This window comes from Ascaphus truei, unplaced genomic scaffold (genome assembly GCF_040206685.1).
Source record: "Ascaphus truei isolate aAscTru1 unplaced genomic scaffold, aAscTru1.hap1 HAP1_SCAFFOLD_1560, whole genome shotgun sequence".
Classification (NCBI taxonomy): domain Eukaryota; kingdom Metazoa; phylum Chordata; class Amphibia; order Anura; family Ascaphidae; genus Ascaphus; species Ascaphus truei.
Genome location: NW_027454450.1, coordinates 11,061 through 32,347, shown reverse-complemented (window position 1 = coordinate 32,347; position 21,287 = coordinate 11,061). Strand labels below are relative to the sequence as shown.

Below are 21,287 nucleotides of genomic sequence, written 5' to 3'. Positions count from 1 at the left end.
CTCTCAGGGAGGGGTCCCCATTTAATGTGTATTAGCTCTCTCAGGGAGGTCTCCCCATTTAGTGTGTATTAGCTCTCTCAGGGAGGTCTCCCCATTTAGTGTGTATTAGCTCTCTCAGGGAGGGGTCCCCATTTAGTGTGTATTAGCTCTCTCAGGGAGGTCTCCCCATTTAGTGTGTTTTAGCTCTCTCAGCGAGGGGTCCCCATTTAGTGTATATTAGCTCTCTCAGGGATGTCTCCCCATTTAGTGTATATTAGCTCTCTCAGGGAGGGGTCCCCATTTAGTGTGTATTAGCTCTCAGGGAGGTCTCCCCATTTAGTGTGTATTAGCTCTCAGGGAGGGGTCCCCATTTAGTGTGTATTAGCTCTCAGGGAGGGGTCCCCATTTAGTGTGTATTAGCTCTCAGGAAGGTCTCCCCATTTAGTGTGTATTAGCTCTCTCAGGGAGGGGTCCCCATTTAGTGTGTATTAGCTCTCTCAGGGAGGTCTCCCCATTTAGTGTGTATTATCTCTCAGGGAGGGGTCCCCATTTAGTGTGTATTAGCTCTCTCAGGGAGGTCTCCCCATTTAGTGTGTATTAGCTCTCTCAGGGAGGTCTCCCCATTTAGTGTGTATTAGCTCTCTCAGGGAGGGGTCCCCATTTAGTGTGTATTAGCTCTCTCAGGGAGGGGTCCCCATTTAGTGTGTATTAGCTCTCAGGGAGGGGTCCCCATTTAGTGTGTATTAGCTCTCAGGGAGGGGTCCCCATTTAGTGTGTATTAGCTCTCAGGGAGGGGTCCCCATTTAGTGTGTATTAGCTCTCTCAGGAAGGTCTCCCCATTTAGTGTGTATTAGCTCTCTCAGGGAGGGGTCCCCATTTAGTGTGTATTAGCTCTCTCAGCGAGGTCTCCCCATTTAGTGTGTATTAGCTCTCTCAGGGAGGTCTCCCCATTTAGTGTGTATTAGCTCTCAGGGAGGGGTCCCCATTTAGTGTGTATTAGCTCTCTCAGGGAGGTCTCCCCATTTAGTGTGTATTAGCTCTCAGCGAGGTCTCCCCATTTAGTGTGTATTAGCTCTCAGGGAGGTCTCCCCATTTAGTGTGTATTAGCCCTCAGGGAGGTCTCCCCATTTAGTGTGTATTAGCTCTCAGGGAGGGGTCCCCATTTAGTGTGTATTAGCTCTCTCAGGGAGGGGTCCCCATTTAGTGTGTATTAGCTCTCAGGGAGGTCTCCCCATTTAGTGTGTATTAGTTCTCTCAGGGAGGTCTCCCCATTTAGTGTGTATTAGCTCTCAGGGAGGGGTCCCCGTTTAGTGTGTATTAGCTCTCTCAGGGAGGGGTCCCCATTTAGTGTGTATTAGCTCTCAGGGAGGGGTCCCCATTTAGTGTGTATTAGCTCTCAGGGAGGTCTCCCCATTTAGTGTGTATTAGCTCTCTCAGGGAGGTCTCCCCATTTAGTGTGTATTAGCTCTCTCAGGGAGGGGTCCCCATTTAGTGTGTATTAGCTCTCTCAGGGAGGGGTCCCCATTTAGTGTGTATTAGCTCTCTCAGGGAGGTCTCCCCATTTAGTGTGTATTAGCTCTCTCAGGGAGGTCTCCCCATTTAGTGTGTATTAGCTCTCTCAGGGAGGGGTCCCCATTTAGTGTGTATTAGCTCTCTCAGGGAGGTCTCCCCATTTAGTGTGTATTAGCTCTCTCAGGGAGGGGTCCCCATTTAGTGTGTATTAGCTCTCTCAGGGAGGGGTCCCCATTTAGTGTGTATTAGCTCTCTCAGGGAGGTCTCCCCATTTAGTGTGTACTAGCTCTCTCAGGGAGGTCTCCCCATTTAGTGTGTATTAGCTCTCTCAGGGAGGTCTCCCCATTTAGTGTGTATTAGCTCTCTCAGGGAGGTCTCCCCATTTAGTGTGTATTAGCTCTCAGGGAGGGGTCCCCATTTAGTGTGTATTAGCTCTCTCAGGGAGGTCTCCCCATTTAGTGTGTATTAGCTCTCTCAGGGAGGGGTCCCCATTTAATGTGTATTAGCTCTCTATCGGAGGTCTGCCCATTTAGTGTGTATTAGCTCTCTCAGGGAGGGGTCCCCATTTAGTGTGTATTAGCTCTCAGGGAGGTCTCCCCATTTAGTGTGTATTAGCTCTCTCAGGGAGGTCTCCCCATTTAGTGTGTATTAGCTCTCTCAGGGAGGTCTCCCCATTTAGTGTGTATTAGCTCTCTCAGGGAGGTCTCCCCATTTAGTGTGTATTAGCTCTCTCAGGGAGGTCTCCCCATTTAGTGTGTATTAGCTCTCTCAGGGAGGGGTCCCCATTTAGTGTGTATTAGCTCTCTCAGGGAGGTCTCCCCATTTAGTGTGTATTAGCTCTCTCAGCGAGGGGTCCCCATTTAGTGTATATTAGCTCTCTCAGGGAGGTCTCCCCATTTAGTGTATATTAGCTCTCTCAGGGAGGGGTCCCCATTTAGTGTGTATTAGCTCTCTCAGGGAGGTCTCCCCATTTAGTGTGTATTAGCTCTCTCAGGGAGGTCTCCCCATTTAGTGTGTATTAGCTCTCAGGGAGGGGTCCCCATTTAGTGTGTATTAGCTCTCAGGGAGGGGTCCCCATTTAGTGTGTATTAGCTCTCAGGAAGGTCTCCCCATTTAGTGTGTATTAGCTCTCTCAGGGAGGGGTCCCCATTTAGTGTGTATTAGCTCTCTCAGGGAGGTCTCCCCATTTAGTGTGTATTATCTCTCAGGGAGGGGTCCCCATTTAGTGTGTATTAGCTCTCTCAGGGAGGTCTCCCCATTTAGTGTGTATTAGCTCTCTCAGGGAGGTCTCCCCATTTAGTGTGTATTAGCTCTCTCAGGGAGGGGTCCCCATTTAGTGTGTATTAGCTCTCTCAGGGAGGGGTCCCCATTTAGTGTGTATTAGCTCTCAGGGAGGGGTCCCCATTTAGTGTGTATTAGCTCTCAGGGAGGGGTCCCCATTTAGTGTGTATTAGCTCTCAGGGAGGGGTCCCCATTTAGTGTGTATTAGCTCTCTCAGGAAGGTCTCCCCATTTAGTGTGTATTAGCTCTCTCAGGGAGGGGTCCCCATTTAGTGTGTATTAGCTCTCTCAGCGAGGTCTCCCCATTTAGTGTGTATTAGCTCTCTCAGGGAGGTCTCCCCATTTAGTGTGTATTAGCTCTCAGGGAGGGGTCCCCATTTAGTGTGTATTAGCTCTCTCAGGGAGGTCTCCCCATTTAGTGTGTATTAGCTCTCTCAGGGAGGGGTCCCCATTTAGTGTATATTAGCTCTCTCAGGGAGGTCTCCCCATTTAGTGTGTATTAGCTCTCTCAGGGAGGGGTCCCCATTTAGAGTGTATTAGCTCTCTCAGGGAGGTCTCCCCATTTAGTGTGTATTAGCTCTCAGGGAGGTCCCCCCATTTAGTGTGTATTAGCTCTCTCAGGGAGGTCTCCCCATTTAGTGTGTATTAGCTCTCTCAGCGAGGTCTCCCCATTTAGTGTGTATTAGCTCTCTCAGGGAGGGGTCCCCATTTAGTGTGTATTAGCTCTCTCAGGGAGGGGTCCCCATTTAGTGTGTATTAGCTCTCTCAGGGAGGTCTCCCCATTTAGTGTGTATTAGCTCTCTCAGCGAGGGGTCCCCATTTAGTGTATATTAGCTCTCTCAGGGAGGTCTCCCCATTTAGTGTATATTAGCTCTCTCAGGGAGGGGTCCCCATTTAGTGTGTATTAGCTCTCTCAGGGAGGTCTCCCCATTTAGTGTGTATTAGCTCTCTCAGGGAGGTCTCCCCATTTAGTGTGTATTAGCTCTCAGGGAGGGGTCCCCATTTAGTGTGTATTAGCTCTCAGGGAGGGGTCCCCATTTAGTGTGTATTAGCTCTCAGGAAGGTCTCCCCATTTAGTGTGTATTAGCTCTCTCAGGGAGGGGTCCCCATTTAGTGTGTATTAGCTCTCTCAGGGAGGTCTCCCCATTTAGTGTGTATTAGCTCTCTCAGGGAGGTCTCCCCATTTAGTGTGTATTAGCTCTCAGGGAGGGGTCCCCATTTAGTGTGTATTAGCTCTCAGGGAGGGGTCCCCATTTAGTGTGTATTATCTCTCAGGGAGGGGTCCCCATTTAGTGTGTATTAGCTCTCTCAGGGAGGTCTCCCCATTTAGTGTGTATTAGCTCTCTCAGGGAGGTCTCCCCATTTAGTGTGTATTAGCTCTCTCAGGAAGGTCTCCCCATTTAGTGTGTATTAGCTCTCTCAGGGAGGGGTCCCCATTTAGTGTGTATTAGCTCTCTCAGCGAGGTCTCCCCATTTAGTGTGTATTAGCTCTCTCAGGGAGGTCTCCCCATTTAGTGTGTATTAGCTCTCAGGGAGGGGTCCCCATTTAGTGTGTATTAGCTCTCTCAGGGAGGTCTCCCCATTTAGTGTGTATTAGCTCTCTCAGGGAGGTCTCCCCATTTAGTGTGTATTAGCTCTCTCAGGGAGGGGTCCCCATTTAGTGTGTATTAGCTCTCTCAGGGAGGTCTCCCCATTTAGTGTGTATTAGCTCTCAGGGAGGTCTCCCCATTTAGTGTGTATTATCTCTCTCAGGGAGGGGTCCCCATTTAGTGTGTATTAGCTCTCTCAGGGAGGGGTCCCCATTTAGTGTGTATTAGCTCTCTCAGGGAGGTCTCCCCATTTAGTGTGTATTAGCTCTCTCAGGGAGGGGTCCCCATTTAGTGTGTATTAGCTCTCTCAGGGAGGGGTCCCCATTTAGTGTGTATTAGCTCTCTCAGGGAGGGGTCCCCATTTAGTGTGTATTAGCTCTCTCAGGGAGGTCTCCCCATTTAGTGTGTATTAGCTCTCTCAGGGAGGGGTCCCCATTTAGAGTGTATTAGCTCTCTCAGGGAGGTCTCCCCATTTAGAGTGTATTAGCTCTCAGGGAGGTCCCCCCATTTAGTGTGTATTAGCTCTCTCAGGGAGGTCTCCCCATTTAGTGTGTATTAGCTCTCTCAGCGAGGTCTCCCCATTTAGTGTGTATTAGCTCTCTCAGGGAGGGGTCCCCATTTAGTGTGTATTAGCTCTCTCAGGGAGGGGTCCCCATTTAGTGTGTATTAGCTCTCTCAGGGAGGTCTCCCCATTTAGTGTGTATTAGCTCTCTCAGGGAGGGGTCCCCATTTAGTGTGTATTAGCTCTCTCAGGGAGGGGTCCCCATCTAGTGTGTATTAGCTCTCTCAGGGAGGTCTCCCCATTTAGTGTGTATTAGCTCTCTCAGGGAGGTCTCCCCATTTAGTGTGTATTAGCTCTCTCACGGAGGTCTCCCCATTTAGTGTGTATTAGCTCTCTCAGGGAGGGGTCCCCATTTAGTGTGTATTAGCTCTCTCAGGGAGGACTCCCCATTTAGTGTGTATTAGCTCTCAGGGAGGTCTCCCCATTTAGTGTGTATTAGCTCTCTCAGGGAGGGGTCCCCATTTAGTGTGTATTAGCTCTCTCAGGGAGGGGTCCCCATTTAGTGTGTATTAGCTCTCTCAGGGAGGTCTCCCCATTTAGTGTGTATTAGCTCTCTCAGGGAGGGGTCCCCATTTAGTGTGTATTAGCTCTCTCAGGGAGGTCTCCCCATTTAGTGTGTATTACCTCTCTCAGGGAGGTCTCCCCATTTAGTGTGTATTAGCTCTCAGGGAGGGGTCCCCATTTAGTGTGTATTAGCTCTCAGGGAGGGGTCCCCATTTAGTGTGTATTAGCTCTCAGGAAGGTCTCCCCATTTAGTGTGTATTAGCTCTCTCAGGGAGGGGTCCCCATTTAGTGTGTATTAGCTCTCAGGGAGGTCTCCCCATTTAGTGTGTATTAGCTCTCTCAGGGAGGTCTCCCCATTTAGTGTGTATTAGCTCTCAGGGAGGTCTCCCCATTTAGTGTGTATTAGCTCTCTCAGGGAGGGGTCCCCATTTAGTGTGTATTATCTCTCAGGGAGGTCTCCCCATTTAGTGTGTATTAGCTCTCTCAGGGAGGGGTCCCCATTTAGTGTGTATTAGCTCTCTCAGGGAGATCTCCCCATTTAGTGTGTATTAGCTCTCTCAGGGAGGTCTCTGGTGAGAACTCTTTTTCTTGTTCTAGGAGGAGTAGTGATTTTTAGGGCTATTCTGCTTCTCTTATTTCCCCGTAGGAATGTTGTCATTGCTTTATTTATTCCAGTAATGTCCTCATGTTTGAGGAGCACAGGGAGAGTCTGCGTGGGATAGAGGAGTCTGGCAAACGATATCACTAACGATATCACGCTTGCTCTCCCAAATAGTGATAAGGGTCGTGTCGTCCAGTTTTTTAGTTCCTGCACTATTTTTTTTAAGATAGGTTTAAAATTATTCTCGTATAGTCTGGAAATGTCTGCCCCCAGCATGGTCCCCAGGTGTGTAATGGGCGTTTTGTTACTTTTACAGGGAAGTTATGTGGTGTCCTTGTGTCTGGGGGTTCTTTAATGTACATCATTTCAGTTTTAGATATGGTTATTTTAAAGCCAGCGCATGACCCGAATGTCTCTATTTGCTGTAGAACCTTTTTGATTGGTTCATCTGGGTTAGTCATGAACATTAATATGTCGTCTGCAAACATTGATAGTTTCAGTTCTGTTTTGTTTATCCTGATCCCCTTAAATTCCTCCATTTGTCTCAGGTAGATAGCCAGAGGTTCTATTGCTAGGTTAAAAAGCAGGGGTGACAGCGGGCACCCTTGGCGTGTCCCTCTATATAGTTGGAATGGGTCTGATAGGTGTCCTGCTGCTATGATTCTAGCCTTTGGGGTGTTGTACATTGCCTTTATCATGTTGCTAAAATTTCCCCTAAGTCCAAATTTGTCTAGCACGAAAAACACATGGTCCCACATTATGTTATCAAATGCTTTCTCGGCATCGATAGTCACGAGGGCGGTATTCCCTATCTTGTGTAGTCGGACCCACGCTATTGCCGCTAAGACTTTTCTGATGTTTTTCACTGCCGATCTCCCCTTGACAAATCCCGACTGGTCAGGGTGTAGCAAGGGCGGGAGAATGTTCGCTAGCCCATCTGCCATAATTTTGGTGAATATGTTAGCGTCCTGGTTAATCAGTGAGGTTGGTCTGTACGACTCTGGCCTTAGTGGGTCCTTCCCCTGTTTGTGTATTATCATTATATGGGCCATTCCACTTGTTTGCATAAACGTGGCGTCTTTCAGTGCCGTGTGATATCATTGTTGTAGTGGTTCTATCAGGTCTTCTTTAAGAGTTTGTAGTATTCTCCTGACATCCCGTCCCGGCCTGGGGCCTTACAGTTTTTAAGGTTTTGAATTGTGTCCTTTATCTCTTTTTGGGCGATGGGGGAGTTTAAACTGTCGATTTCTTCTTGACTTATTTGAGGTATTTTAATGTTTTTAAAGAAGGTGTCCCTTGCTTCTGTATTTATCTCTCCGCCTCTGTATAGTTTACTGTAGTATTCTTTGAACACCTCATTTATTTTTTTTGCTTCTGTGATAATCTCTGTCTTATCATATATTTTAGCGATAGGTTTAGTTGACCTGTAGTTACGCATGAGGTTTCCCAGGAGCCTGCCCGTCTTATTTCCGTGGCTTCTTTTATTCATTTTTTCCCTAGTTCTTTTTTTCTCTAACCACACCTCGCATATGGATTTTTTCTGGTTATAGATGTCTTTGTTTTGGGACGTTGGGTCTGTTTTGAACGCTCTGAACGCCTCGCTAATTCTTTACTTGCCTTACAGAACTCCTGTGTTGCCTGTTTCTTTCTTCTAGAGATATATGCCATAATGTCCCCCCTAATTACTGCTTTTGATGTTTCCCAGAAGAGTATGGGGTTTGTCCCATGATCCTGATTTGTGTTATCAAATCTTTCCCAGGCTCCCTTTAAGTAATTCACAAAGTCTTCGCTATTGCTCAGGTAGTTTGGGAATCTCCAGGTGTTTGGGCTTGCTCTGCCCAGCCCCATATCTAGTTCTCGGCGTACCATTGCATGGTCAGAGATAATTATCTCTCCCATGTCTATGTGTGCTATTTTGTTTAGTAGGTTCGGTGTTAGGAGGATTGCGTCGATTCTTGAAAATGAGTTGTGTGCTTTGGAGTAGAAGGAGAAGTCCCTCTCCAATGGATTGAGCGTTCTCCATCCGACCACTACCCCTAGTGCTGTTTTAATCAATTCCATGTTTTTGGTTTGGGCACTGTCTTTGGGCGTGCTATCATTATGGGTTGATCTGTCTAAGAACTTGTCCTGTACTGCGTTCCAGTCCCCCCCCAGGACTAAATTTCTATGTTTATATTTTAGTATCTTGTTTATAGTTTCTTAAAAAAATTCAGTCTTATGGTCATTTGGTCCGTAGACATTGCCTAGGAGGTAGTCTATTCCTCCACTTCTGACCTCTGCCACTATGATTCTGCCCTCACTGTGTCTCTCCGTGTTAATTATTTCTAGGGGGAGATTTTTATTTATAAGTATGGCCACTCCCGCTTTCTTTCCTATCGCCGGGGAGAAGATACTGTGTCCGACCCAATCTCTTTGTAGGATATTTTTAAAGGGTATATTTTATTAAACTGTGTGTTTTAAAACGTATCTGCCTGTGCACAGAAATGAGCTGGGACTTTCAGAATGCTCTGACAGGCCACTGGGCTACAGAACCATTGCTCTGACAGGCCACTGGGGCTACAGAACCAATGCTCTGACAGGCCACTGGGACTATCAGAACCAATGCTCTGACAGGCCACTGGGCTACAGAACCAATGCTCTGACAGGCCACTGGGACTATCAGAACCAATGCTCTGACAGGCCACTGGGCTACAGAACCAATGCTCTGACAGGCCACTGGGCTACAGAACCAATGCTCTGACAGGCCACTGGGCTACAGAACCAATGCTCTGACAGGCCACTGGGCTACAGAACCAATGCTCTGACAGGCCACTGGGCTACAGAACCAATGCTCTGACAGGCCACTGGGCTACAGAACCAATGCTCTGACAGGCCACCAGGCTACAGAACCAATGCTCTGACAGGCCACCGGGCTACAGAACCAATGCTCCGACACGCCACTGGGCTACAGAACCAATGCTCTGACAGGCCACTGGGGCTACAGAACCAATGCTCCGACAGGCCACTTGGGCTACAGAACCAATGCTCTGTGACAGGCCACTGGGGGTACAGAACCAATGCTCCGACAGGCCACTGGGCTACAGAACCAATGCTCTGACAGGCCACTGGGCTACAGAACCAATGCTCTGACAGGCCACTGGGCTACAGAACCAATGCTCTGACACGCCACTGGAGCTACAGAACCAATGCTCTGACAGGCCACTGGGCTACAGAACCAATGCTCTAACAGGCCACTGGGCTACAGAACCAATGCTCTGACACGCCACTGGGGCTACAGAACCAATGCTTTGACAGGCCACTGGGCTACCACTTGGTGCCAGTAGGTCTGGCAGGACATCTGGAGATAAAAGCCCCAGAGGATGTCTGAGGTGTCAAGACCATTTGGCCAGGAGGGAAGGATTCAAGTATCTACGTCCTGGGATCAATGGAAGCTCTCTGAATTTCCGTTTACCCCACCAGACTTGGGGTAGCCCAACCCAGTGCGGGGTTTCTGAATAGCAAGTGGTTGGGTGGCAAATATGTGTCATTGTGTGTATGCCTTTTCTTGTAAATAAATGTACAATTTATTTCATTAACTTGTTTTGCTCAGTGCATGATCCTGGTCTCCCGTGACACGCCCGAGTAGGTATGTAGCGTCTCTCTCTCCCGTGACACGCCCGCGTAGGTATGTAGCGTCTCTCTCTCCCGTGACACGCCCGCGTAGGTATGTAGCGTCTCTCTCTCCCGTGACACGCCCGCGTAGGTATGTAGCGTCTCTCTCTCCCGTGACACGCCCGCGTAGGTATGTAGCGTCTCTCTCTCCCGTGACACGCCCGCGTAGGTATGTAGCGTCTCTCTCTCCCGTGACACGCCCACGTCGGTATGTAGCATCTCTCTCTCCCGTGACACGCCCGCGTAGGTATGTAGCGTCTCTCTCTCCCGTGACACGCCCGCGTAGGTATGTAGCGTCTCTCCCGTGACAAGCCCGCGTAGGTATGTAGCGTCTCTCTCTCCCGTGACACGCCCGCGTAGGTATGTAGCGTCTCTCTCTCCCGTGACACGCCCGCGTAGGTATGTAGCGTTTCTCTCTCCCGTGACACGCCCGCGTAGGTATGTAGCGTCTCTCCCGTGACACGCCCGCGTAGGTATGTAGCGTCTCTCTCTCCCGTGACACGCCCGCGTAGGTATGTAGCGTCTCTCTCTCCCGTGACACGCCCGCGTAGGTATGTAGCGTCTCTCTCTCCCGTGACACGCCCGCGTAGGTATGTAGCGTCTCTCTCTCCCGTGACACGCCCGCGTAGGTATGTAGCGTCTCTCTCTCCCGTGACACGCCCGCGTAGGTATGTAGCGTCTCTCTCTCCCGTGACACGCCCGCGTAGGTATGTAGCGTCTCTCTCTCCCGTGACACGCCCGCGTAGGTATGTAGCGTCTCTCTCTCCCGTGACACGCCCGCGTAGGTATGTAGCGTCTCTCTCCCGTGACACGCCCGCGTAGGTATGTAGCGTCTCTCTCCTCGTGACACGCCCGCGTAGGTATGTAGCGTCTCTCTCTCCCGTGACACGCCCGCGTAGGTATGTAGCATCTCTCTCTCCCGTGACACGCCCGCGTAGGTATGTAGCGTCTCTCTCTCCCGTGACACGCCCGCGTAGGTATGTAGCGTTTCTCTCTCCCGTGACACGCCCGCGTAGGTATGTAGCGTCTCTCTCTCCCGTGACACGCCCGCGTAGGTATGTAGCGTCTCTCTCCCGTGACACGCCCGCGTAGGTATGTAGCGTCTCTCTCTCCCGTGACACGCCCGCGTAGGTATGTAGCGTTTCTCTCTCCCGTGACACGCCCGCGTAGGTATGTAGCGTCTCTCCCGTGACACGCCCGCGTAGGTATGTAGCGTCTCTCCCGTGACACGCCCGCGTAGGTATGTAGCGTCTCTCTCCCGTGACACGCCCGCGTAGGTATGTAGCGTCTCTCTCTCCCGTGACACGCCTGCGTAGGTATGTAGCGTCTCTCTCTCTTGTGACACGCCCGCGTAGGTATGTAGCGTCTCTCTCTCCCGTGACACGCCCGCGTAGGTATGTAGCGTCTCTCTCTCCCGTGACACGCCCGCGTAGGTATGTAGCGTCTCTCTCCCGTGACACGCTCGCGTAGGTATGTAGCGTCTCTCTCTCCCGTGACACGCCCGCGTAGGTATGTAGCGTCTCTCTCCCGTGACACGCCCGCGTAGGTATGTAGCGTCTCTCTCTCCCGTGACACGCCCGCGTAGGTATGTAGCGTCTCTCTCTCCCGTGACACGCCCGCGTAGGTATGTAGCGTCTCTCTCTCCCGTGACACGCCCGCGTAGGTATGTAGCGTCTCTCTCTCCCGTGACACGCCCGCGTAGGTATGTAGCGTCTCTCTCTCCCGTGACACGCCTGCGTAGGTATGTAGCGTCTCTCCCGTGACACGCCCGCGTAGGTATGTAGCGTCTCTCTCTCCCGTGACACGCCCGCGTAGGTATGTAGCGTCTCTCTCTCCCGTGACACGCCCGCGTAGGTATGTAGCGTCTCTCTCTCCCGTGACACGCCCGCGTAGGTATGTAGCGTCTCTCTCCCCCGTGACACGCCCGCGTAGGTATGTAGCGTCTCTCTCTCCCGTGACACGCCCGCGTAGGTATGTAGCGTCTCTCTCTCCCGTGACACGCCCGCGTAGGTATGTAGCGTCTCTCTCTCCCGTGACACGCCCGCGTAGGTATGTAGCGTCTCTCTCCCCGTGACACGCCCGCGTAGGTATGTAGCGTCTCTCTCCCGTGACACGCCCGCGTAGGTATGTAGCGTCTCTCTCTCCCGTGACACGCCCGCGTAGGTATGTAGCGTCTCTCTCTCCCGTGACACGCCCGCGTAGGTATGTAGCGTCTCTCTCTCCCGTGACACGCCCGCGTAGGTATGTAGCGTCTCTCTCTCCCGTGACACGCCCGCGTAGGTATGTAGCGTCTCTCTCCCGTGACACGCCCGCGTAAGTATGTAGCGTCTCTCTCTCCCATGACACGCCCGCGTAGGTATGTAGCGTCTCTCTCTCCCGTGACACGCCCGCGTAGGTATGTAGCGTCTCTCTCCCCCGTGACACGCCCGCGTAGGTATGTAGCGTTTCTCTCTCCCGTGACACGCCCGCGTAGGTATGTAGCGTCTCTCTCTCCCGTGACACGCCCGCGTAGGTATGTAGCGTCTCTCTCTCCCGTGACACGCCCGCGTAGGTATGTAGCGTCTCTCTCTCCCGTGACACGCCCGCGTAGGTATGTAGCGTCTCTCTCTCCCGTGACACGCCCGCGTAGGTATGTAGCGTCTCTCTCTCCCGTGACACGCCCGCGTAGGTATGTAGCGTCTCTCTCTCCCGTGACACGCCCGCGTAGGTATGTAGCGTCTCTCTCTCCCGTGACACGCCCCGCGTAGGTATGTAGCGTTTCTCTCTCCCGTGACACGCCCGCGTAGGTATGTAGCGTCTCTCTCTCCCGTGACACGCCAGCGTAGGTATGTAGCGTCTCTCTCTCCCGTGACACGCCCGCGTAGGTATGTAGCGTTTCTCTCTCCCGTGACACGCCCGCGTAGGTATGTAGCGTCTCTCTCTCCCGTGACACGCCTGCGTAGGTATGTAGCGTTTCTCTCTCCCGTGACACGCCCGCGTAGGTATGTAGCGTCTCTCTCTCCCGTGACACGCCCGCGTAGGTATGTAGCGTCTCTCTCTCCCGTGACACGCCCGCGTAGGTATGTAGCGTCTCTCTCTCCCGTGACACGCCCGCGTAGGTATGTAGCGTCTCTCTCTCCCGTGACACGCCCGCGTAGGTATGTAGCGTCTCTCTCTCCCGTGACACGCCCGCGTAGGTATGTAGCGTCTCTCTCTCCCGTGACACGCCCGCGTAGGTATGTAGCGTCTCTCTCTCTCCCCGTGACACGCCCGCGTAGGTATGTAGCGTTTCTCTCTCCCGTGACACGCCCGCGTAGGTATGTAGCGTCTCTCTCTCCCGTGACACGCCCGCGTAGGTATGTAGCGTCTCTCTCTCCCGTGACACGCCCGCGTAGGTATGTAGCGTCTCTCTCTCCGTGACACGCCCGCGTAGGTATGTAGCGTCTCTCTCTCCCGTGACCCGCCCGCGTAGGTATGTAGCGTCTCTCTCTCTCCCGTGACACGCCCGCGTAGGTATGTAGCGTCTCTCTCTCCCGTGACACGCCTGCGTAGGTATGTAGCGTCTCTCTCTCCCGTGACACGCCCGCGTATGTATGTAGCGTCTCTCTCTCCCGTGACACGCCCGCGTAGGTATGTAGCGTCTCTCTCTCCCCGTGACACGCCCGCGTAGGTATGTAGCGTCTCTCTCTCCCGTGACACGCCCGCGTAGGTATGTAGCGTCTCTCTCTCCCGTGACACGCCCGCGTAGGTATGTAGCGTCTCTCTCTCCGTGACACGCCCGCGTAGGTATGTAGCGTCTCTCTCTCCCGTGACACGCCCGCGTAGGTATGTAGCGTCTCTCTCTCCCGTGACACGCCCGCGTAGGTATGTAGCGTCTCTCTCTCCCGTGACACGCCCGCGTAGGTATGTAGCGTCTCTCTCTCCCGTGACACGCCCGCGTAGGTATGTAGCGTCTCTCTCTCCCGTGACACGCCCGCGTAGGTATGTAGCGTCTCTCTCTCCCGTGACACGCCCGCGTAGGTATGTAGCGTCTCTCTCTCCCGTGACACGCCCGCGTAGGTATGTAGCGTCTCTCTCTCCCGTGACACGCCCGCGTAGGTATGTAGCGTCTCTCTCTCCCCGTGACACGCCCGCGTAGGTATGTAGCGTCTCTCTCTCCCGTGACACGCCCGCGTAGGTATGTAGCGTCTCTCTCTCCCGTGACACGCCCGCGTAGGTATGTAGCGTCTCTCTCTCCCGTGACACGCCCGCGTAGGTATGTAGCGTCTCTCTCTCCCGTGACACGCCCGCGTAGGTATGTAGCGTCTCTCTCTCCCGTGACACGCCCGCGTAGGTATGTAGCGTCTCTCTCTCCCGTGACACGCCCGCGTAGGTATGTAGCGTCTCTCTCTCCCGTGACACGCCCGCGTAGGTATGTAGCGTCTCTCTCTCCCGTGACACGCCCGCGTAGGTATGTAGCGTCTCTCTCTCCCGTGACACGCCCGCGTAGGTATGTAGCGTCTCTCTCTCCCGTGACACGCCCGCGTAGGTATGTAGCGTCTCTCTCTCCCGTGACACGCCCGCGTAGGTATGTAGCGTCTCTCTCTCCCGTGACACGCCCGCGTAGGTATGTAGCGTCTCTCTCTCCCGTGACACGCCCGCGTAGGTATGTAGCGTCTCTCTCTCCCGTGACACGCCCGCGTAGGTATGTAGCGTCTCTCTCTCCCGTGACACGCCCGCGTAGGTATGTAGCGTCTCTCTCTCCCGTGACACGCCCGCGTAGGTATGTAGCGTCTCTCTCTCCCGTGACACGCCCGCGTAGGTATGTAGCGTTTCTCTCTCCCGTGACATGCCCGCGTAGGTATGTAGCGTCTCTCTCTCCCCGTGACACGCGCGCGTAGGTATGTAGCGTCTCTCTCTCCCGTGACACGCCCGCGTAGGTATGTAGCGTCTCTCTCTCCCGTGACACGCCCGCGTAGGTATGTAGCGTCTCTCTCTCCCGTGACACGCCCGCGTAGGTATGTAGCGTCTCTCTCTCCCGTGACACGCCCGCGTAGGTATGTAGCGTCTCTCCCGTGACACGCCCGCGTAGGTATGTAGCGTCTCTCTCACCGGAATAAGTTCCATCAGATCTGTATCCTCTGATATTAGTTTTCTCGTTCTCTTCCTGTGCGGCCGCGCGCTCTCTACTGACCCCGACCGCGGTGCCCTCTCCCACACGGGGCTGTAACTGCCCGCGGTGCCTCTCCCACAGGTGAACCAGCGGAATGTTCCGGGCATTGACTGTGCGTACCTGGCGATGGACACGGAGGAGGGCGTGGAGGTGGTCTGGAACGAGGTGCAGTTCTCTGAACGCAAGAACTTCAAGCTGCAGGAGGTGCGTGCTGGGGAGCTCTGTATAGTGGTACAGAGTATGACAACACACTTTATAGCTACTCCTACACAGAGAAATGGCAAACTGCCATGCAAAGCTATGACATATCTAACATGCAGGGGTGAGGGTTAGAGCACAGCACACGTTACCACGTCATGCAATGGCTAACATGAGACATGCAGGGGTGAGGGGTTAGAGCACAGCACACGTTACCACGTCATGCAATGGGTAACATGAGACATGCAGGGGTGAGGGGTTAGAGCACAGCACACGTTACCACGTCATGCAATGGGTAACATGAGACATGCAGGGGTGAGGGGTTAGAGCACAGCACACGTTACCACGTCATGCAATGGGTAACATGAGACATGCAGGGGTGAGGGGTTAGAGTACACGTTACCACGTCATGCAATGGGTAACATGAGACATGCAGGGGGGAGGGGTTAGAGCACAGCACACATTACCACGTCATGCAATGGGTAACATGAGACATGCAGGGGTGAGGGGTTAGAGCACAGCACACGTTACCACGTCATGCAATGGGTAACATGAGACATGCAGGTGTGAGGGGTTAGAGCACAGCACACGTTACAACGTCATGCAATGGGTAACACGAGACATGCAGGGGTGAGGGGTTAGAGCACAGCACACGTTACCACGTCATGCAATGGGTAACATGAGACATGCAGGGGTGAGGGGTTAGAGCACAGCACACGTTACCACGTCATGCAATGGGTAACATGAGACATGCAGGGGTGAGGGGTTAGAGCACAGCACACGTTACCACGTCATGCAATGGGTAACATGAGACATGCAGGGGTGAGGGGTTAGAGCACAGCACACGTTACAACGTCATGCAATGGGTAACACGAGACATACAGGGGTGAGGGGTTAGAGCACACGTTACCACGTCATGCAATGGGTAACATGAGACATGCAGGGGTGAGGGGTTAGAGCACAGCACACGTTACCACGTCATGCAATGGGTAACATGAGACATGCAGGGGTGAGGGGTTAGAGCACAGCACACGTTACCACGTCATGCAATGGGTAACATGAGACATGCAGGGGTGAGGGGTTAGAGCACACGTTACCACGTCATGCAATGGGTAACATGAGACATGCAGGGGTGAGGGGTTAGAGCACAGCACACGTTACCACGTCATGCAATGGCTAACATGAGACATGCAGGGGTGAGGGGTTAGAGCACAGCACACGTTGCCACGTCATGCAATGGGTAACATGAGACATGCAGGGGTGAGGGGTTAGAGCACAGCACACGTTACAACGTCATGCAATGGGTAACACGAGACATGCAGGGGTGAGGGGTTAGAGCACAGCACACGTTACCACGTCATGCAATGGGTAACATGAGACATGCAGGGGTGAGGGGTTAGAGTACACGTTACCACGTCATGCAATGGGTAACATGAGACATGCAGGGGTGAGGGGTTAGAGCACACGTTACCACGTCATGCAATGGGTAACATGAGACATGCAGGGGGGAGGGGTTAGAGCGCAGCACACGTTACCACGTCATGCAATGGGTAACATGAGACATGCAGGGGGGAGGGGTTAGAGCGCAGCACACGTTACCACGTCATGCAAGGGGTAACATGAGACATGTAGGGGTGAGGGGTTAGAGCACAGCACACGTTACCACGTCATGCAATGGGTAACATGAGACATGTAGGGGTGGGGGGATAAAGCACAGCACACGTGTGCACACAAATCTCATCGAGCTCCCTCTCTCCCGAAACCATGATGGCCCCTGGGAGCTCTTACCCCTTCCCCTTGCTATGATGGCCCCTGGGAGCTGCGTCCCCTTCCCCTTGCTATGATGGCCCCTGGGAGCTCTTACCCCTTCCCCTTGCTATGATGGCCCCTGGGAGCTCTGTCCCCTTCCCCTTGCTATGATGGCCCCTGGGAGCTCTGTCCCCTTCCCCTTGCTATGATGGCCCCTGGGAGCTGCGTCCCCTTCCCCTTGATATGATGGCTCCTGGGAGCTCTTACCCCTTCCCCTTGCTATGATGGCCCCTGGGAGCTGCGTCCCCTTCCCCTTGCTATGATGGCCCCTGGGAGCTCTTACCCCTTCCCCTTGCTATGATGGCCCCTGGGAGCTCTGTCCCCTTCCCCTTGCTATGATGGCCCCTGGGAGCTCTTACCCCTTCCCCTTGCTATGATGGCCCCTGGGAGCTCTGTCCCCTTCCCCTTGCTATGATGGCCCCTGGGAGCTGCGTCCCCTTCCCCTTGCTATGATGGCCCCTGGGAGCTCTTACCCCTTCCCCTTGCTATAATGGCTCCTGGGAGCTCTTACCCCTTCCCCTTGCTATGATGGCTCCTGGGAGCTCTTACCCCTTCCCCTTGCTATGATGGCCCCTGGGAGCTCTTACCCCTTGATTACCGCTTTGGTTTGTGTCCACAGGAGAAAGTGAAAACTGTGTTTGACAACCTGATCCAGCTGGAACATCTCAACATTGTGAAATTCCACAAGTATTGGGCTGACATCAAGGAGAACAAAGCAAGGGTGAGTGTTCGCAGGGGAGTAAGGGGCCCCCAGGGACTCCCCGCTGTGTAACAGGGTAACGTTCAATCCTCCTGCGGGAGGTGTTAACAGTCCCTGTGCTGGAACTGCAGAGGCAATTGTAACCCCTCTGCAGCCATAGTGGTCAGTAATGCCCGGCTCTGCAGCCATAGTGGTCAGTAATGCCCGGCTCTGCAGCCATAGTGGTCAGTAATGCCCGGCTCTGCAGCCATAGTGGTCAGTAATGCCCGGCTCTGCAGCCATAGTGGTCAGTAATGCCCGGCTCTGCAGCCATAGTGGTCAGTAATGCCCGGCTCTGCAGCCATAGTGGTCAGTAATGCCCGACTCTGCAGCCATAGTGGTCAGTAATGCCCGGCTCTGCAGCCATAGTGGTCAGTAATGCCCGGCTCTGCAGCCATAGTGGTCAGTAATGCCCGGCTCTGCAGCCATAGTGGTCAGTAATGCCCGGCTCTGCAGCCATAGTGGTCAGTAATGCCCGGCTCTGCAGCCATAGTGGTCAGTAATGCCCGGCTCTGCAGCCATAGTGGTCAGTAATGCCCGGCTCTGCAGCCATAGTGGTCAGTAATGCCCGGCTCTGCAGCCATAGTGGTCAGTAATGCCCGGCTCTGCAGCCATAGTGGTCAGTAATGCCCGGCTCTTCAGCCATAGTGGTCAGTAATGCCGGGGTGTTGCCGGGTTTGGCAATGCTGACCCCTCTGACCGAGAGCACCGCGACACAGGCGGGCAGGTATAATGAGGTCTCCTTTATACACAGGTTATCTTCATCACAGAGTACATGTCTTCAGGGAGCCTCAAACAGTTCCTGAAGAAGACCAAGAAGAACCACAAGACCATGAATGAGAAGGTAACGGGACGCCCCACTCTGCATCCTTATACTCGGGGGGTGGGGATGGTGCTGGCAGTGGACACGTGCTGCTCACACCCTAAACAAGCCTTCAGTTTCTTTACAATGGCCGCTCGCCAGCGCGGAGCGCGTGCTCCTACCCAAGCCAGGGTCATTGTGATCAGCGCCTGCCTGCTCCCGTGCTGTCCTGTGGTCACCTCCTGGTGTTACATAGACACGCGGCACCTTCTCCTCTGAGGCTGATAACCCCTTCCAGGGCGCAGGAGGCGGTTAATGTAAAAGCCAGCTTGTGTGCTGTGTGAATGTGTGCATGTGTAGCTGGGTTAGCAGCCCCTTCCTGCGGGGAAGATAAAACCCCATTGATTATATTGGCGGTTAAGCATTCCCTGACGGAGAGCACATGGAATTTGTTGTACATCTGACCTTGTCCCCTTGCCCCCCTGCCCCCTTGTCCCCCTGCCCCCTTGTCCCCCTGCCCCCTTGTCCCCCTGCCCCCTTGTCCCCCTGCCCCCTTGTCCCCCTGCCCCCTTGTTCCCCTGCCCCCTTGTCCCCCTGCCCCCTTGTCCCCCTGCCCCCTTGTCCCCCTGCCCCCTTGTCCCCCTGCCCCCTTGTCCCCCTGCCCCCTTGTTCCCCTGCCCCCTTGTCCCCCTGCCCCCTTGTCCCCCTGCCCCCTTGTCCCCCTGGCCCCTTGGCCCCCTGCCCCCTTGTTCCCCTGCCCCCTTGTCCCCCTGCCCCCTTGTCCCCCTGCCCCCTTGTCCCCCTGCAGGCTTGGAAGCGATGGTGCACTCAGATCCTGTCTGCGCTCAGGTAACTAAATGTCTGCCCCGACAGTAATGAGGGCGGTCACAGACCAGTCGGGGGGAGGGGTCACGTCGGGCGGGAGGCACCTCAGTCAGCGGGGTCGCGCGCCTGCGTCAGTGAAGGGGGTGGCGCGTCGCGTCGGGGGGGGGGGGGGGGCGCGCCAGCAGGCTGTGTGTTAACAGCCCGGTGTAAAGAATCTCACAATCTTATTGGCTTTCGGAAACAAATATAACCATGCTAAAATAATATATATGGCGGCTCTTCTGAAATGACAAGTTTAATTTCTTTGGGGCCTCTTTTGTCAATCAAGTGTTTACTTTCCCGTTATCCCACCGTGTCCAGGTGAGAAAGCCGACAGGGGGGGTTTGCCTGTGCAAATTGCTATTGAGCACACTGATATCAGGCAAAGAGCAGCCAGGGGAAGTCATCGTCCGCACCGCAAAGCAAAGAGATATACATCACTTCTCAGCAAAGCAAAGAGATATACAGCACTTCTCAGCTAAGCAAAGAGATATACATCACTTCTCAGCAAAGCAAAGAGATATACAGCACTTCTCAGCTAAGCAAAGAGATATACAGCACTTCTCAGCTAAGCAAAGAGATATACAGCACTTCTCAGCTAAGCAAAGAGATATACATCACTTCTCAGCTAAGCAGAGAGATATACAGCACTTCTCAGCTAAGCAAAGAGATATACAGCACTTCTCAGCTAAGCAAAGAGATATACATCACTTCTCAGCTAAGCAAAGAGATATACATCACTTCTCAGCTAAGCAAAGAGATATACAGCACTTCTCAGCTAAGCAAAGAGATATACATCACTTCTCAGCTAAGCAAAGAGATATAGAGCACTTCTCAGCTAAGCAAAGAGATATACATCACTTCTCAGCTAAGCAAAGAGATATACATCACTTCTCAGCTAAGCAAAGAGATATACATCACTTCTCAGCTAAGCAAAAGAGATATACATCACTTCTCAGCTAAGCAAAGAGATATACAGCACTTCTCAGCTAAGCAAAGAGATATACAGCACTTCTCAGCTAAGCAAAGAGATATACAGCACTTCTCAGCTAAGCAAAGAGATATACATCACTTCTCAGCTAAGCAAAGAGATATACAGCACTTCTCAGCTAAGCAAAGAGATATACATCACTTCTCAGCTAAGCAAAGAGATATACAGCACTTCTCAGCTAAGCAAAGAGATATACAGCACTTCTCAGCTAAGCAAAGAGATATACAGCACTTCTAAGCTAAGCAAAGAGATATACATCACTTCTCAGCTAAGCAAAGAGATATAGAGCACTTCTCAGCTAAGCAAAGAGATATACATCACTTCTCAGCTAAGCAAAGAGATATACATCACTTCTCAGCTAAGCAAAGAGATATACATCACTTCTCAGCTAAGCAAAGAGATATACATCACTTCTCAGCTAAGCAAAGAGATTATACATCACTTCTCAGCTAAGCAAAGAGATATACATCACTTCTCAGCTAAGCAAAGAGATATACATCACTTCTCAGCTAAGCAAAGAGATATACATCACTTCTCAGCTAAGCAAAGAGATATACAGCACTTCTCAGCTAAGCAAAGAGATATACAGCACTTCTCAGCTAAGCAAAGAGATATACAGCACTTCTCAGCTAAGCAAAGAGATATACATCACTTCTCAGCTAAGCAAAGAGATATACAGCACTTCTCAGCTAAGCAAAGAGATATACATCACTTCTCAGCTAAGCAAAGAGATATACAGCACTTCTCAGCTAAGCAAAGAGATATACAGCACTTCTCAGCTAAGCAAAGAGATATACAGCACTTCTCAGCTAAGCAGAGAGATATACATCACTTCTCAGCTAAGCAAAGAGATATAGAGCACTTCTCAGCTAAGCAAAGAGATATACATCACTTCTCAGCTAAGCAAAGAGATATACATCACTTCTCAGCTAAGCAAAGAGATATACATCACTTCTCAGCTAAGCAAAGAGATATACATCACTTCTCAGCTAAGCAAAGAGATATACATCACTTCTCAGCTAAGCAAAGAGATATACATCACTTCTCAGCTAAGCAAAGAGATATACAGCACTTC

At 52.4% G+C, this 21,287-nt stretch overlaps 1 protein-coding gene across 3 annotated transcripts in view; it reads left to right on the top strand.

Moving 5' to 3' along the window:
- LOC142476304 (nuclear receptor-binding protein-like) overlaps positions 1-19,297 on the top strand; it is a 39,825-nt gene extending 20,528 nt beyond the window's left edge. For all 3 annotated transcript variants that reach the window (XM_075581751.1, XM_075581750.1, XM_075581749.1), the window contains exons 3-6: positions 14,891-15,013; positions 17,436-17,537; positions 18,310-18,399; positions 19,166-19,297. In XM_075581751.1, coding sequence (XP_075437866.1) covers positions 14,891-15,013; positions 17,436-17,537; positions 18,310-18,399; positions 19,166-19,210 — 360 coding nt within the window. In that variant the 3' untranslated portion in view covers positions 19,211-19,297. The remainder of the gene's footprint in view (positions 1-14,890; positions 15,014-17,435; positions 17,538-18,309; positions 18,400-19,165) is intronic.
- The last annotated feature ends 1,990 nt before the right edge of the window (positions 19,298-21,287 follow it).